Source organism: Phyllobates terribilis, unplaced genomic scaffold (assembly GCF_046119375.1).
Source record: "Phyllobates terribilis strain yellow unplaced genomic scaffold, ASM4611937v1 Scaffold_2__4_contigs__length_985480577, whole genome shotgun sequence".
NCBI lineage: Eukaryota > Metazoa > Chordata > Amphibia > Anura > Dendrobatidae > Phyllobates > Phyllobates terribilis.
Window position 1 is genome coordinate 796,641,434 of NW_027362762.1, and position 19,181 is coordinate 796,660,614.

At 42.5% G+C, this 19,181-nt stretch overlaps 1 protein-coding gene across 5 annotated transcripts in view; it reads right to left on the reverse strand.

Annotated features, from left to right (window-relative positions):
• SH3KBP1 (SH3 domain containing kinase binding protein 1) overlaps positions 1–19,181 on the reverse strand; it is a 464,745-nt gene that overhangs the window by 101,522 nt on the left and 344,042 nt on the right. For 2 of the 5 annotated variants that reach the window (XM_073667463.1, XM_073667465.1), the window contains one exon: positions 5,769–5,858. The exons of 1 other annotated variant lie outside the window; for it this stretch is intronic. In XM_073667463.1, the coding sequence (XP_073523564.1) occupies positions 5,769–5,858 (90 nt within the window). Of the gene's footprint in view, positions 1–5,768; positions 5,859–9,933; positions 10,097–19,181 lie in introns of those variants that run through there. 2 more of the 5 variants (XM_073667466.1, XM_073667467.1) reach the window with 2 other exon arrangements.

A 19,181-nucleotide genomic window follows, 5' to 3' on the forward strand; every position in this document is an offset into this window, starting at 1 on the left:
AGTACGAGGGGGCAGGAACAGACACCAGTGCGGCCAAGAAAAATTACCTTAGCCTAACCCCTAAAAAAAACCATGGATGTAAAGAAGGTGAAATGTTCAGAACTTTCCCATAAAGTAGCCATTTTGGCAGATGACAGCTTTTAAGATCACGCGACATACAAAATTAAAAAGAATAGGGTGTTTCTCCATACAGCTAATTTAGAAACATACTTTGTAGACCATATTTAGTTAATCTAAAACATCTGTAGGACTTTTTGCCAAAAAAAAAAAAAAAATCCAGCACGTAGTTCACGGCAGAATTAGTGCTTGCAAATTTAGGTCATACTTACTTTTATAGGTATTATACTGCAGTAAACATTTACACCCAGCATTACTACAGTAACTAGACTGCTATAATTACCTTACTGGAATAACATCAGACATGGCAATTAAAAAATATATAAATAAGCTTACATGATTTGGCTTCATGTGTCATCAGTGAAAATGAAATAAAATCAACCATATACATAGTAACATACATAGTAACATAGTTTTTAAGGTTGAAGGAAGACTAAGTCCATCTAGTTCAACCCATAGCTTAACATGTTGATCCAGAGGAAGGCAAAAAAAACCATGTGGCGAACACTAAGCTCCACATTGGGGAAAAAAAATCCTTCCCGACTCCATACGACAATAAGACTAGTTCCCTGGATCAAAGCCCTATCAAGGAATCTAGTATATATAACCTGTAATATTATACTTTTCAAGAAAGGCATCCATGCCCTTCTTAAATTTTAATAGTGAATCACTCATTACAACATCATGCGGCAGAGAGTTCCATAGTCTCACTGCTCTTACAGTAAAGAATCCCCGTCTGTGATTATGATTAAACCTTCTTTCCTCCAGACGTAGAAGATGCCCTCTTGTCCCAGTCTCAGGCCTCAGAGTAAAAAGATCAGTAGACAGGTCTTTGTACTGTCCCCTCATATACTTGTACATAGTAATAAGATCACCCCTAAGCCTTCTTTTTTTCCACAGTAAATAACCCCAAGTGTAATAACCTGTCTTGGTATTGCAGACCCCCCAGTCCTCTAATAACCTTGTTCGCTCTTCTCTGCACCCTCTCTAGTTCAGCTATGTCTTTCTTATACACCGGAGACCAGAACTGTACACAGTATTCTAAGTGTGGTCGCACTAATGACTTGTATAGAGGTAAAATTATGTTTTCCTCATGAGCATCTATGCCTCTTTTAATGCATCCCATTATTTTATTTGCCTTTGCAGCAGCTGCCTGACACTGGCCACTAAACGTGAGCTTGTCGTCCACCAATACACTCAGGTCTTTTTCAGTGACAGTTTTGCCCAGTGTTTTACAACTAAGCATATAATTATACATTTTATTTCCTCTGCCCAAGTGCATTACCTTACATTTATCCCCATTAAAGCTCATTTGCCATTTATCAGCCCAAGCTTCTAGTTTACATAGATCCTCCTGTAATATAAAATTGTCCTCCTCTGTATTGATTACCCTGCAGAGTTTAGTGTCATCTGCAAATATTGAAATACTACTCTGCATGCCCCCTACAAGGTCATTAATAAATATGTTAAAAAGAAGGGGGCCCAATACTGACCCCTGTGGTACCCCACTGTTAACTGAGACCCAGTCTGAGTGTTTTCCATTAATAACCACCCTTTGTTTCCTATCACTGAGCCAATTCTTAACCCACATACATATATTTTCCCCTATCCCCATTGTTCTCATTTTATGTATCAACCTTTTGTGTGGAACCGTATCAAAAGCTTTTGAAAAGTCCATATCCACAACATCCACTGCATTTCCTTGGTCCAGTCCAGAACTTGCCTCCTCATAAAAGCTGATCAGATTAGTTTGACAGGAACGGTCCCTCGTAAACCCATGTTGATAGTGGGTCATGAGGTTATTCTTCTTCTGATACTCTAGTATAGCATCTCTTAGGAAACCCTCCAGTATTTTACCCACAGTAGAGGTTAAGCTTACTGGCCTATAATTTCCAAGTTCAGTTTTTGTCCCCTTTTTGAATATTGGCACCACATTTGCTATACGCCAGTCCTGTGGTACAGACCCTGTTATTATGGAATCTTTAAAGATCCAAAATAATGGCGTTACTTAATTCCTGCAGTACTCGCGGGTGTATCCCATCCGGGCCCGGGGATTTGTCAACTTTAGTGATTTTTAGACGCCGCCGTACTTCCTGCTGGGTTAAGCAAGTGACATTTAATGGAGAATTTTTGTTATCACTGATCATGTTTTCTGTCATGCCACTTTCTTGTGTAAATACAGTTGAAAAAAAATCATTTAGCATATTGGCTTTTTCCTCATCCTCATCCACCATTTCACCCAGACTATTTTTAAGGGGGCCAACACTATCATTTTTTAGTTTTTTACTATTTATGTAGTTAAAGAATATTTTGGGGTTATACTATACCAGGCAAAAAAACATGTATAAAACATAACAAAAGAACACTCTACTGCTATACACAGCATATTGCAGGGCCGCCTAACATGACTATTTGGACCCCTGTATGCGCCAGGTAATCTCCCGACATATACAGTGGATTGTGAAGGTATTCACCCCCTTGACATTTTTCGTGCTTTGCTACCTCACACCTGGAATTCCACTGGGTTTTTTTTGAGGGTTTGCAGCAGTTCATGTAAAGAACTTGCCTACAACTGTGGACATTTGGTTTTCTTTTTGTTGTGAAGCAAACAACAAATCGGACAAAATAACTGAAAACTTCAAACTTCCAGTTGTGGCAATTACAGCTGTAAATCGCTTTGGATAAGTCTCTGAGCTTTTCACATCTTGCCACTGGGATTTTTGCCCATTTCTCAAGGCAAAACTGCTCCAGCTCTTTCAAGTTAGATGGTTTCCTCTGGGGAACAGCAATCTTCAAGTCTGACCACAGTTTCTCAATTGAATTAAGGTCTGGGCTTTGACTAGGCAACTCCAAAACATTTACACGTTTCTCCTGAAACCACTTTAGTGTTGCTTTAGCCGTATGCTTTGGGTCATTGTCTTGTTGGAAGGTTAACCTCCATCCCAGTCTCAAATCACTGACAGGTTTTTCTCAAGAATATGTCTGTATTGTGCACCATCCATCTTCCCCTCAAATTGGACCATCCCCTTCTCGGCTGCTGAAAAACATCCCCACAGCATGATGTTTCCATCATGTTTCACTGTGGGGATGGTGTTCTTGGGATGATGAGCTGCGTTGGTTTGTTACCAGACATACCATTTGCCTTGGTTGCCAAAAAGTTCAATTTTGATCTAATCTGACCACAGCACCTTCCTCCATACATTTGGGGAGTCTCCCACATGTCTTTTGGCAAACTCAAAACGAGCCTTACAATTTTTGTCTGCAATTAAAGGCTTTTTTCTTCCGACACTTCCATAAAAGCCACCTCTATGGAGTGTATGGCTCATTGTGGTCGTATAGACAGATACTCCGGTCTCTGCTTGTGAACTCTGCAGCTCCTTTATGGTTACCTTTGGTTTCTGTGCTGACTCTCTTATTAATGCTCTCCTTGCCTGGGCTGAGAGTTTTGGTGGGCGGCCCTCTTTTGGCAGGTTTGTTATGGTACCATGTTCTTTCCATTTGATGATAATGGATTTGATGATGCTCCTGAGGGTCATCAGAGATTGGGATATTTTTTTTAGAACCCAACCCTGACTTGTACTTCTCAACAACTTTGTCCTTGACTTGGTTGGAGATCTCCTTGGTCTTCATGGTGTTGTTTGGTTAGTGGTGCCTCTTGCTTAATGGTGTTGCAGCCTCTCTGGCCTTTCAGAAAAGGTCGGTATATACCACGTGTGTCAAACTTCGGCCCGTGGGCCAAATCTGGCCCACAGGGTGGTTTTATTTGGCCCACGACACCAGAACCGCCACCCCTATGTGGGGCCATTTTTCCGTATGGAAGACTATGTGGTGCACATAATACTGTATGGAGGACTATGTGAGACCCATTCTTCTGTATTGAGGACTATGTGGGGCCCATTATACTGGACTTTGTGGGTCCATTATACTTTGTACTAGTTGGCTTGCGACTTTGTCCAAGTTTTTCATTTTGGCCCTCTGTATGTTTTGACTTTGCCATCCCTGGTATATACTGACAGACCATGTGACACTTAGATTGCACATACGTGGACTTCCTTTCACTAAGCATGTGACTTATGAAGGTAATTGATTGCACCAGAAATTTTTAGGGGCTTCCTAGCAAAAGGCATGAATACATATGCACATGCCAATTTTTATTTATTTGATCCCATAAATTTAATTTATACCTATATTTTTCTCACTTCACCAACTTAACTATTTAGTGCTGATGGATTACAAAAATATTTAAACACAGTTTGTAATGTAACAAAATAGGTAAAAAGCCAATGGGATGAATACTTCGCAATCCACTGTACATTAAAGTCTTCTATAATTCTCATTGCAAAAAAAATTAACTGGAGTATAAGCTGGTATGCATGCAAAATATGAGCATGTTCACATTGGCCATAAAACAGACATGTGACATAAAATGTCAAAGGAGCACCGACATTGCTGGACTAATGCTGGTGCACGAGGAGAACATAAGCTTTTTTTTTTTAATGCTCTACCCCAAGAAATTAGGACGAGCCACAACTTACACAGTTTTAGGCGCTCCCTAAAACACACCTGTTTAGGGTGGCCTTTCACCAGGGGCGGACACAGACTGTAGTGGGCCCCTGTGCAAGAAATTTTTTGGGCCCCCCCCCCCCTGCGCTTCATAAGGCAACAAAGTTATCTAAACATAACCCCCCCCCATGTGCATCTCTCGCCCCCCCATGTGCAGCTCTCATCCCCCCCATGTGCAGCTCTCATCCCCCCCATGTGCAGCTCTCATCCCCCCCATGTGCAGCTCTCATCCCCCCCCCATGTGCAGCTCTCATCCCCCCCGTGCATCTCCCATCCCCCCCATGTGCATCTCTCATCCCCCCCATGTGCATCTCTCATCCCCCCCCATGTGCATCTCTCATCCCCCCCACTCCTAGTTAACTACTTGTATTTAAAACAAATAAAACTTGTTATACTTACCCCCATGCGATCCCTGCAGAATCCTGGCGCTCGTCCACGTCGCTGCCACCAGACGGTGCCACATGCATAGCCATCAGCTTTTGTTTTGGCCAAAAGATTTTTAAAGCCGCCACCACGATAAGGTAGACTCTTCTGGCAGGGCCCTACTCTAACCTATTAAAATTTTCTTAAAATATCCAATACTCTTTTTAGATATATTTTTATTTAGTTTTCTTTAAGGGAATGTGTCATATACATTTTTTTTTAAAAATGACCAATAATACCACATACAGGGAATACTGCCACACCATGACCAGACCACATATTACCACAACATAGTGACCGAATAATACCACACAGAAGGGGGAAAAACTGCCACACCATGACCAGACCACATATTACCACCACATTACTAATATTACCACCACATTACTAATATTACCATAAGTGTCATTATGCACGGGAGCTCTATACATGGTATGTATAATGTAAGTGTCCAGGTAATCTAGTGATCACCAGTGACATTATACACAGGAGCTCTGTATATAGTGTCAGTGTACAGGTAATACAGTGATCATCAGTGACATTATACACAGGAGCTCTGTATATAGTGTCAGTGTACAGGTAATACAGTGATCACCAGTGACATTATACACAGGAGCCCGGTACATAGTATATAGTGTAAGTGTACATGTAATACACTGACTCACTGGTGACGTCTCTAGGTGAAGTCCTTCAGCTACGCTTTTCTCCTTCATCCAGCACAGACCGCCATTACGTCTTCCAGCCAGGACTCGTCTCTGCATAAAATAACACAGTTATCTAGAGCACATTCCCCAACTTCTACATTACGCAGCTGAATACAGACGTGTATCCACCATCAATATATGGTTAGTTATTATACAACCTACCATTCCAAATATAAATTGTAATCCACCACGGTGCCCCCATTAACTGTAAATAGGCACTTAATATATAATTTAATTAGAACCTCTACTCTTTCCGCCAATTTGTTACCAGTTACACTCCTGCATCCGCAACGCCCCCTACTCTATACTTCCTGCTCCCCGCATTCATTATTTACATGCACCCCCTGCCCCAATTCATTATATCATGTCCTGCTCTCCCCACCCCATCATCATTTACTGTCCCCCACCCCACATTCATTATGTGCAGCTCATTATCCCCCTACTCCCAATTCCCCCATGTGCAGCTCATTTTCTCCCAATTCCCCCATGTGCAGCTCTCACCCCCCCATGTGCACATCTCTCATCCCCCTCCCCCACATGTGCCCCTCTCTCATCCCCCTCCCCCACATGTGCACCTCTCTCATCCCCCTCCCCCACATGTGCACCTCTCTCATCCCCCTCCCCCACATGTGCACCTCTCTCATCCCCCTCCCCCACATGTGCACCTCTCTCATCCCCCTCCCCCACATGTGCACCTCTCTCATTCCCCCTCCCCCACATGTGCACCTCTCTCATCCCCCTCCCCCACATGTGCACCTCTCTCATCCCCCTCCCCCACATGTGCACCTCTCTCATCCCCCTCCCCCACATGTGCACCTCTCTCATCCCCCTCCCCCACATGTGCACCTCTCTCATTCCCCTCCCCCACATGTGCCCCTCTCTCATCCCCCCCATGTGCACATCTCTCATCCCCCTCCCCCACATGTGCACCTCTCTCATCCCCCTCCCCCACATGTGCACCTCTCTCATCCCCCTCCCCCACATGTGCACCTCTCTCATCCCCCTCCCCCACATGTGCACCTCTCTCATTCCCCTCCCCCACATGTGCACACCTCTCATCCCCCTCCCCCACATGTGCACCTCTCTCATCCCCCTCCCCCACATGTGCACCTCTCTCATTCCCCTCCCCCACATGTGCACCTCCCATTCCCCCCACTCCTAGTAAATTGTATTTAAAAAAAAAAAAAAACTTGTTATACTTACCCCCATGCGATCCCTGCAGAATCCTCGTCCAAATCGATGACACCAGGTTCTCCTGACTTCCGGTCATGTGACGGTGCCGTCACATGACCGGAAGTCAGAGGAATCATGACAGAGATGTTCCGGCCCCGGCGCTTAGCATGGGGCCGGGGGCCCCATGAGGAGAGAGACGCACAAGAGGGGGGCCCCCAAGGGGGCCCCTACCGGCTGGGCCCCATACTGGAGTCAGGGCAGTCATGCCCTGATGGCGGCCCTGCTGGAGGCTGAAGGGGCCCCCTCTCCCTCGGGGCCCCCGTTCAAAGAACCGGCTGCACGGGCGGTAGTTCCGCCCCTGCCTTTCACGTTCCCTAATCGAAGTCCTTTTATATTTTTATAGCCCATTCATTATTTCTCCAAACATAAGTCTCCACCAAACTCCACCGCATGCAAAATCACTACAGATACTGGCTGGTGACGAGCTCATGCAGCCTTTATCTATCCCTCATCTCCTCAAGATGGCTGGACCATCATTGTAAATAAGCCCCTGTACTTTGTGTTACCCCCACCTCATTGTAGATTGTAAGCTCTTACAAGCAGGGTCGTCATTATTTTTGCTTTAATTATTGTATTACCTTTAGAACCTCTGAATTGTAAAGCGCTGCGGAATATGTTGGCGCTATATAAATAAAGATTATTATTACTATTTTTTTTAATTTTATCCAGGGTCTAGAGCATTTAAAAGGTGTTGTCTAAGTAATGGGCAACCCCTTTAATGAACCATAGTCATAAGATGGAAACACATTAAAAAAGGTCATGGATAGTGGCTGAAAAAAGTTAACGTATAGAGTGCAAATGGGTTTAGAGGCTGTTTGCTGTACCTCAGCGACGGACACAGATAGAAGAGGCCCCTGTGCAATATATGGGCTCTTTGCTGTCCAATAGTTCATTATCATGTACAATTCCACCTGCTTTTTAGCTGGATGTGGGCCTCCTGTCTCTTGGGCCCCTGTGCAGGTTGCACCATTAGTATGTCTTCACTGCTGTGCCTAGCATCCAGCTGAAAAGGACTGTAGGGGGAGCATTGTGAGAATAGGCGTGTTTGTCAGCTGCATTCAGCTATTTGGAATTGATGGGAACACTCCCAGTGATGCTGACAGTCCCAAAGTTGCAAATTCACAATATTCCTCACAAATATCATTTTCAACTGAAGACCAGGACAGCATACATACACCAAACTCTGATAGCCTATTGTAGATACTCCTAACGTTCACTCATTTATCCTTTTACAAGCAAATCAAAATTTAAAGGGGTTGACCAGGATTAGAAAAAACATGGCTGCTTTCTTCAAGAAACAGCACCACCCCTGACCACGAGTTATGTCTGATCCTGCAACTCAGCCCTGTTGAAGTGAATGTAACTGAGGGGGGGTGGCGGTTTCTGATCGAAATCACCCATGTTTTTCTAAACCTGGCCAAATCATTTCATTCATTACTTAGAACCCCAAAACTTTCTACAATTAGCTGATATCTGGTTCTGAGCCGAAAACTCGCATGTCTGGTAAGTGTTCGAATTATAGACGGACACATTCAAGTTTATGCCTATAAAGATGCATAGATCTGTCATTCAGGTGGTGGGACTGTGGAAGGTTCAAGGGATGAAGGTGGAGCCTGAGCGGAGTCTCAAGGGGGCTTTGAAATTCCTAGTGGCAGCACTGCTGTCATTACAAAAGAAACTTGCAGTAAACTGTTTGTTTTTTTTTAGAAAATTTGGAAATTTTCCTGACTTTCATTCCGATAGTACAACAAAATTATTTTTATTCTGCCACTAGAAAAGATGGGTGACAGCCACCATATCTTGCTAAGTGGCAGATCCTATAAGTTAGACAGCGATGTTCCCCTAATACTAATGTAGCTTAGTAGACCTGGAAAGTTGGGAGACAGCAAGTACTGTAACAATTGCAATTGCAGCATTCCCAAAAAGAGATAAAACGGACAAACAATCTAATGGCTTGAAATGAAAGGTCCACTAGAAAAGTCACAGCTTCCATTTACAATGGTTTATGTTTTAGGTTCTGTTATTTTTGATCACAATAGTATAAATGACGACTGAATAATTGTTATGGAAAAAAAAAGTAAAAATGTGAAAAACACAAATGTAAACTGAGCCCCGCTTGCAATTTTTCACTTGTAGATGGGAAATAAACGGAGCATGCTGAACCTTATAGTCCCAGTGATTGTCCACTATCACTGCTTGCTGTACATAATATAAAATATCAAATACTATCAACCAATATCAGTTCAGGCATGCTGAGACTTGTAGTTCACAACAACAAGGGCAATGCAAAGAACAGAAAAACATTTCCATGTATATATATATTTTTACACAGAGGGTTCTTGCATTCTGTCTCTATATGGCACATATGTTACTATACTCGGCTTCTATTTACATACTCTATATTTTACAATATGTTTATTCATTCCTTTATAAATCCTGCATTTTGTTATTATTTAAAGATTTGTACGTGATCCATGTATAGAAGCTGAAAAAGCCCTAAAATGGACAGATTGTGGCTACAGAACAGGAACGGCACATCTTCTTCCTTGCAAGAGGATGTCACGGAAAAATAAATTAGGGAAAAGACACACATCTGGAAATACAATTCCTCCAAAAATGTAAAAAAAAGAAAATCGTTAAAACTGCCACATAAGTCAGGGCAGCGAGAGGCTTTCCTGACTAATCACTGCCAGATTAATACAGTTCTTCCAATGAACATCCCTGGAAGTATGACTACACGGAGGAGAAGTTTCAGAGTGCAGCTTCTCACCACCCTGCAGCACTCAATGGAGTTCCTGTTCCTTTTTTTCCTGCTTCCTCCTCAGGCTAATACTGCCACATCATAATACTGTAAATATGACAATAAATAGAAAATCACAAGACGTTCAAATACCTCATCTCCCATTGTGAAAAGTGTCTGCTGTGCAAAATGTCCAAGAAGTCAGAACTCCAATCCTCCCACTTCCTTTAAGCAGCTAAGTACACAATACTGACAGACACAGCCTAATACTGAGTCACACTTAGGGCCAAATGAGCTTGCAGGAAAACAAAGCTTACATTTGTTTATTACACAGGAAGCTTGGAGCAGTTTACCAGTTGGGAGACTTTACGTTGGAGGTTTCCCTTTTTTTTTTTTTTTTTTTTTTAAACTTTCTCTCTCCAAAAAATGCAGCTTCAGTACTGGTGACTTTCAGCAGGGAGGATGCATCAGGAATATTTTAGCATTTTTCCGTGTGGGATGCAACCAGTTATATACACAGCAAACACTGGGGACGCTTTTGGGGTTTTTCTTTTTAGGAAGTTGTTAAAGACTCTTTTTAAAACTTAATGTCATATTTATTATCAGGATTGTGTACCGTTAAAATGAACAAGATGTAAAGAAGATTTGTTGTGAGTTTTTTGGGTGCAGATTCCAGTAACCATGAGATGATTGTGAATTGGCTTTTAGAAAATCCCATTCAAACGCTGAAAAAAAAATGGCCTTAGTTCACTGAATTCTCTCATATTTTGCAGTACTGTAAAGCAAAATCTGCTTCTATTAAACATGTAACACATCCAGAGTTTGCAGAACTTTTAAGTCACTTCTGCAATGGAAACTAACGCTTTGTGTGAATATGGTTTAATTTTCTAATCTGGTCTATTTAAAGGGAATCTGTCACCAGGTTTTTGTATCTAATCGGAGAGCACTATTATGCAGAGACAGAGACCCTGATTGCAGCAATCTGTCACTTAGTGGGCTGATTGGTATAGTTTTTATAAAATCAGGAGATTATGACTAGAGAATTAGTAGATCTGCTGTCATGTAGTCCAATCCTGCCCCCACCACTGATAGGCAGCTTTCTGCCTATGCACAGTGTACCCAGATAGCTGCCTATCAGTGGTCAGGGGCGGGGTTATACAGAGCTCAGAAATTCATTTCATATCTGCGTCTGTGGACATAGGTTTTTGTTTTCTAGATGTCTATGGCTGAAAAATCAATTGCATTTTTTTTAAAAAGTCACACATGTTGTGCCCAAATGTATTCAAGCTCCATCTGGAATGATTTTATGAAATGACTGATTTTTTTTATCCCCACACCAGTTAACGGATTTGGTGCACCTTATCGGTAGCGTACACCTCCGTGCGCCTCGCCAGAAATGGTACCCCTGTCAGGGAGTAGTGTAACATTTCTAGGGTAAGAAACGCCTCTAAATCTAATTTCAAGACTGTCTAGTGTAAGTTTACACCACCTATTAGTTGGAGTACTTTGTGCCAGAAATGCGCAATCTTAGAACATTGGGCCTGATTCATCAAAACTTTCATGACAGAATTCTGGCGTAAAAGCTTTGGAAAATTACAAAAAAAATAAGGCTAAAATTTTGCAACTTTTGGCATTTTCAAGCCAGTTTCTCTCAGCTCTTAACAAAATGGGAGGAGATGGGGTGGGACTGGGACGACACAGTTCATCTAATTCATGACAAGCTGTCACTCCAGTACCTGATTAAATATCCCACTTGATCTTATCACAAAGTTTCTCACAGTTGGGACCTCCACTCCCTCATCTGAAATCTGGGGGGACACCTAGCAGTAAGTGCTTATTTTTCCTGCAGTACCAACACATGGATGGTCCTGAAGACAATCAGAGGGTGTCTGGGTAATAAAGCATTGGAAAGGTTCACCAAGCAAGATATGGTCTTTGTAATCATTCTCTATTTTGAGCAAGAATCCTGAACAGACCTCAGAATTCCCTTTATAGATAATATGAAAATAGGTCTAAACTGGACATTACTCTATAAATCAGTGTCCAAATGCAGAACAGAAGCTGAATATTATGCATAGTACAAGTAATAATACTACAACTACCAATAAAATAGTATTTCCTCTAATAAAAGAAAATCCTAATATTATAAGGTAACAGCACAGTTATTATAGGAAATCATTTTTAATAACCTATTTCCTGGTTCTGCAAAGCAAACAGGTCAATGACACGATGTCGGCAGCAATGACAATAGTGGGCTCATTTCCTAATGGTGCAGTTACAGTTTTCCACAGGAAACAAAAACCAATATAGGCTGAAAACAAATATAAATGGTTGTAAAATCCTTAGGTCACGTTCACACATTCAGTAGTTGATCAGTATTTTACATCAGTATTTGTAAGGCCAAACCAGGAATGGGTGATAAATACAGAAGTGGTGACGTGTTTCTATTATACTTTTCCACTGATTGTCCCACTCCTGGTTTTGGCTTACAAATACTGATACTGATGCAAAATACTGACCAAATACTGAATGTGTGAACGAGGCCTTAGACTCTGGCTATATTCCTCCTCCCGGTAATATTGAGATGAGGTGCCTTTTAGGTCAGCCCTTTACTCTCTAAACTCATGCACTGAAGGGCTGTCAAGAACTAGCAAAACTATCAAAAAGCATGTACTGTATATGTAAAATGTGAAAATGGTAACATTGCTTATCAAGCCATCATCTGTAATCTGCAGAAGACTTTTTTTTTAGAAACTGTTCAGTTTGTCTGCAGCACCTCTACAGGGTGAATGAAGCATTACACAGCTCTTGGTATTACAAATAGGCTGTCCAAGAAATGCATGGACCCATTTCTTCTTTCACATTAAGCTCACACGAGTGTATAACTCAGACAAGTGCTATCCGACATTTTATCGGATAGCACACACACCAATGTTATACTATGGGGCAGAGCAGATCTGTGTTTTTTTCTACAGACTCAATCATTCTGTGGAAAATATCAATTGCAGCATTATGCTAGTGGCTCCGCAGCTCGGATCACGTGCGCCCATTTAAGTCTATGGGTGTGTGAAAAACATCGGACTGCACTTGGATGTCATCCGAGTGCAGTCCAATTTGCGAGGACACACAATGGAGAAGATGGAGAAATTAAGTTCTCCATCTTCTCCACACCTGTGCTATGATATTCTCATGCGAGAGAATTGGCACTCAGAGTGTGAGCCGCGTGTCATTACCATAATCGATCTGATTCTCTCAGAAGAGAGAATCATCGCTCATGTGAGCGAGCCCTGAAGCTAAATGATTCTTCACGTTCGATAATAAATGAGGTCCTTAAACCTTGGATTCCCATAAATGCTGTTAAAGAATATTTTTGGTATCACCTACCTGGTTTAAATTATTCTTTAAATGGCTGGGAGACGATGTAAATCACACATACTTACGAGGATAGAAGACTTTCACCTCTTGTATCCAAGCGACGGCTTAAAGACTTGTGCTCTATGAGGCCTAATTACCACAGGAAATTCTCAGTTTCTCTTCTGGTGAGTTGATAACTACTTACGGAGGTCCGGCTTCTTATGCTTCAGCTACAACCACACTATATCGAAATACAACAGGGTATGGATTGTGCTGGTTTCAGAATAAAATTACATGCTTACTGCTGGTGTCTGAAACCTGAAGTCAAGGTACATACAGTACAGACCAAAAGTTTGGACACACCTTCATAAAGATTTTTCTGTATTTTCATAACTATGAAAATTGTACATTCACACTGAAGGCATCAAAACTATGAATTAACACATGTGGAATTACAGTGCCTAGAAGTAGTATTCAACCCCCTGCAGATTTAGCTGGTTGACACATGCGGAATTAACTTGGCATTGTGATATTTGTACTGTAGATCAGCCTGGAAGTGGGAAATGCACTGCAGCAAATTTTTTTTTTTTTTTTTTTTTTTAAAACGTTAAAAGTTAATTCAGAGTGTCATTTATTATTCAACCCCTCAAACCACAAGAATTCTGTTTGGTCCCCCTAAAGTATTAAGAAGTAGTTCAGGCACCAAGAATAATGAGCTTCACATGTGTGGATTAAAGATCTCTTTTGCCAGCCTTTTCTGACTATTTAAGACCCTCCCCAAACTTGTGAACAGCACTCAGACATGGTCAACATGGGAAAGACAAAGGAGCATTCCAAGGCCATCAGAGACAAGATCGTGGAGGGTCACAAGGCTGGCAAGGGGTACAAAACCCTTTCCAAGGAGTTGGGCCTACCTGTCTCCACTGTTGGGAGCATCATCCGTAAGTGGAAGGCTTATGGAACTACTGTTAGCCTTCCACGGCCTGGACAGCCTTTGAAAGTGTCCTCCCGTGCCGAGGCCAGGCTTGTCCGAAGAGTCAAGGCTAACCCAAGGACAACAAGGAAGGAGCTCCGGGAAGATCTCATGGCAGTGGGGACATTGGTTTCAGTCAATACCATAAGTAACGTACTCCACCGCAATGGTCTCCGTTCCAGACGAGCCAGTAAGGTACCTTTACTTTCAAAGCGTCATGTCAAGGCTCGTCTACAGTTTGCTCATGATCACTTGGAGGACTCTGAGACAGACTGGTTCAAGGTTCTATGGTCTGATGAGACCAAGATCGAGATCTTTGGTGCCAACCACACACGTGACGTTTGGAGACTGGATGGCACTGCATACGACCCCAAGAATACCATCCCTACAGTCAAGCATGGTGGTGGCAGCATCATGCTGTGGGGCTGTTTCTCAGCCAAGGGGCCTGGCCATCTGGTCCGCATCCATGGGAAGATGGATAGCACGGCCTACCTGGAGATTTTGGCCAAGAACCTCCGCTCCTCCATCAAGGATCTTAAGATGGGTCGTAATTTAATCTTCCAACAAGACAACGACCCAAAGCACACAGCCAAGAAAACCAAGGCCTGGTTCAATAGGGAAAAAGTCAAGGTGTTGGAGTGGCCTAGTCAGTCTCCTGACCTTAACCCAATTGAAAACTTGTGGAAGGAGCTCAAGAATAAAGTCCACATGAGACACCCAAAGAACCTAGATAACTTGGAGAAGATCTGCATGGAGGAGTGGGCCAAGATAACTCCACAGACCTGTGCCGGCCTGATCAGGTCTTATAAAAGACGATTATTAGCTGTAATTGCAAACAAGGGTTATTCCACAAAATATTAAACATAGGGGTTGTATAATAATTGACCCACACTTTTATGTTTAAAATTTAATAAAATTCAACTGAGCAACATAACTTTTTGGTTTGTAAGATTTATGCTTCTGTTCATAAAACCTACTCTCGTTTGCAGTTTGAAGGCTCTAACTTATTTGCATCTTATCAAACCAGCTAAATCTGCAGGGGGTTGAATACTACTTGTAGGCACTGTATATACTTAACAAAAAAGTGTGAAACAACTGAAAATATGTCTTATATTCTAGGTTCTTCAAAGTAGCCGCCTTTTGCTTTGATGACTGCTTTGCACACTCTTGGCATTCTCTTGATGAGCTTCAAGAGGTAGTCACCGGAAATGGTTTTCACTTCACAGGTGTGCCCTGTCAGGTTTAATAAGTCGCTTACACAGCCTGGAGGTGTGATTGGGGTCATTGTCCTGTTGAAAAATAAATGATGGTCCAACTAAACGCAAACCGGATGGAATAGCATGCCGCTGCAAGATGCTGTGGTAGCCATGCTGGTTCAGTATGCCTTCAATTTTGAATAAATCCCCAACAGTGTCACCAGCAAAGCACCCCCACACCATCACACCTCCTCCTCCATGCTTCACGGTGGGAACCAGGCATGTAGAGTCCATCCGTTCACCTTTTCTGCGTCGCACAAAGACACGGTGGTTGGAACCAAAGATCTCAAATTTGGACTCATCAGACCAAAGCACAGATTTCCACTGGTCTAATGTCCATTCCTTGTGTTCTTTATCCCAAAACAAGTCTCTTCTGCTTGTTGCCTGTCCTTAGCACTGGTCCTATCAGCTATTTTACCATGAAGGCCTGCTGCACAAAGTCTCCTCTTAACAGTTGTTGAAGAGATGTGTCTGCTGCTAGAACACTGTGTGGCATTGACCTGGTCTCTAATCTGAGCTGCTTTTAACCTGCGATTTCTGAGGCTGGTGACTCGGATAAACTTATCCTCAGAAGCAGAGGTGACTCTTGGTCTTCCTTTCCTGGGGCGGTCCTCATGTGAGCCAGTTTCTTTGTAGCGCTTGATGGTTTTTGCAACTGCACTTGGGGACACTTTCAAAGTTTGCCCAATTTTTCGCACCAACTGACCTTCATTTATTAAAGTAATGATGGCCACTCGTTTTTCTTTACTTAGCTGCTTTTTTCTTGCCATAATACAAATTCTAACAGTCTATTCATAAATGAGGTCCCAACCTCATTTATAAGGCAAGAAATCCATCTCTACATGCCTGGTTCCCACCGTGAAGCATGGAGGAGGAGGTGTGATGGTGTGGGGGTGCTTTGCTGGTGACACTGTTGGGGATTTATTCAAAATTGAAGGCATACTGAACCAGCATGGCTACCACAGCATCTTGCAGTGGCATGCTATTCCATCCGGTTTGCGTTTAGTTGGACCATCATTTATTTTTCAACAGGACAATGACCCCAATCACACCTCCAGGCTGTGTAAGCGACTTATTAAACCTGACAGGGCACACCTGTGAAGTGAAAACCATTTCCGGTGACTTCCTCTTGAAGCTCATCAAGAGAATGCCAAGAGTGTGCAAAGCAGTCATCAAAGCAAAAGGTGGCTACTTTGAAGAACCTAGAATATAAGACATATTTTCAGTTGTTTCACACTTTTTTGTTAAGTATATAATTCCACATGTGTTAATTCATAGTTTTGATGCCTTCAGTGTGAATGTACAATTTTCATAGTCATGAAAATACAGAAAAATCTTATAGGGGAGCAGTAAGTTACATTATGTATGGGTCAACAAATTCAACTAATTTTGATCAATTGCAACAATCTTACCCTGTGAAGAATTGCAGATTATTACTTTAGACTATCAACATTATAATCTTAAAGAGAACCTGTCACCTTCTCAAAAAAATTAAGTTAAATACCTTGTAAAAATCTCTGAGCTCCCCTAATTCTGCCATTTTTTTCCCATGGTGTCGCTCTATTACAGATAAATTCAGAATTACTGCTGTTGGAGCACAGTATGTGAAATCTCTGCTTGTAGTCCAACTGTGTATTTCATCAATGTTTTCTCTGGGCGCATATGCTTTCACTCCTCCCAGACACTGCCAATCTCAGCTCTGCAACTGATCTATGAATCTCAGATGCTGACGAGCTGTGATTGGCAGCGACTGGGGGGGGGGTGAAAATACACCCCTCCAGAGAAGAGGCAAAGTTGGTCTGGAAGCTGAATTTCACATACAGAATTTCAAAAGTAATAAATGTGAATATCTCTGCAATGGAGTGACGCAGTGCAAAACAGAAAAAACTGCAGAATCCGTGGATTGCAGGAATTTGAACATAATGTGTAATTCAATTTTGTTTAGAAAGTGACAGGTCCTCTTTAAAACTTTAAGAGTGTTAATAATTTATCGAGTCATTACGGTTTCAACTTCATTGTAATATTGACCAATGGCCCTGGCTAAATACATGTCATGTGCTTCCTTCTCCCCCAGAAAATATAGTTGAGTAGGCTATCACATCTCTGAAAATAACTAATGTAATTAGCATCCATATAAGAGGGAAATTAAATTATTATTTTAAAAACATTCAATTGGTGGAAGTCCACGTGCACCAATCCCTAAAAAGAATTAAGAGACAGAAGCTCAGCTGGGTTAAATTTCTCCTTGACTGAGTTTTAATCAAGCTAAGGGAATCACTGCATTATAGATGTTATGTAGCCTGTAAAAGGCCAGCTCCTGAATTTGTACAAGCTATAGACCTGTGTGACGACACAGCTTCTAATCTTAATTAGCCAGACGTCTAAATTTGTTAAGCCAGGAGAAATACACTATTATCTTTGTATTGACTTTTGAATTCATGTGTTTTTCTTTGGTGGGTCAAGAAGGACAGACTAGTATTTGTATAAACCCGAATGTTGACTTCTCTTGGTCTGTGAACAATCAATGTTTGTAAATATGTTGATTAACCACTGTGTGGACCCTGTGGCTAGATGACTCACAGAGGAGAGGAGTTTAAGTTATGCAAATTGATTAAATGCTCAAACACAGAGACATGAGCCCTGCACCTTCCCCCCTGACCTGTGAAGGATGACCTGAGCTACAGATGTACATATAAACAGGGCTTTCTATCGTGCTGCAAAGATAATCAGAGAGACTCTTCAGGACAGTAGTTTGGTAGCATTGTTCCATCCAGAGAGACACCGATTTGGATTCTACAGGATTCCAGCCTAAGGGTACACGGCCCTGGCTGGAAAGATACAGATCTGCTCCATTGACCATCAGAGAGCACATGGATACATTTGGGGAAACCAGGGTGGGACAATGAGGTCATCTGGCCCTACGAATATGTTGTTTGGGGTTGCCAGGTTAGGATCATCTGGTCACCTGGAACCCATGGAGACACTCGGAAAAAGCCAGGTTGGGACAATGAGGTCACCTGGAACCTATGGAGTAGTTCGGAGAAGCCAGGGTGGGACCCTCGGATCTCCTGGCCTTGTACCTCAATGGACTATCGGCTTCCTAAGCTTGTCACTACCTCCTCTCTGTGGGTGCCCACCAAAAGCGGGGGTGAGGTGGGCATTGGTTGAGGTAGTTGGCCATGGAAGTCCCAAAGTCGCAGTTGATCTATTCCCGGCGCGTCAGCAGAAGGGTGAGACTGTGTAATTTTGCACCATCTTGGGTATTAGCTGGGACTGTTCTATAAGTTTATTGTCTGTTCGGTTCAATAAAGTATTGTCACACTGTTTTACCCTCAACCTGTGTTGCCTGAGTAGTATTATGCCCACCCAAAAGCGGGGGTGGGGTCGGATGGGCACTGGTTGAGGTAGTTGGCCATGGAAGTCCCAAAGTCGCAGCTGATCTATTCCCGGCGCGTCAGCGGAAGAGAGAGACTGTGTAATTTTACACCATCTTGGGTATTAGTTGGGACTGTTCTATATGTTTGTTGTCTGTTTGGTGGTTCAATAAAGTATTGCCACACTGTTTTACTCTCACCCTGTGTTGTCTGAGTGGTATTATGCCCACGGAAAACCCCGTGTCTTCACAAGCTGGAAAAAGGAAATTGGTATTAAAGGAGTACAGCATTAAAGGGGTTCTCCCTTTTTGATTGAAATATTTGACGTTGATAAAATAAAAAAGCTTGTACTCCCCACCCGTGTCAGCGACATTCCAGCGGTGTTTGCACTTGCTCTCCCGGGGGCTGCCGTGCAGTTGTTGTGACACGTGAGCCCTAAGCCCA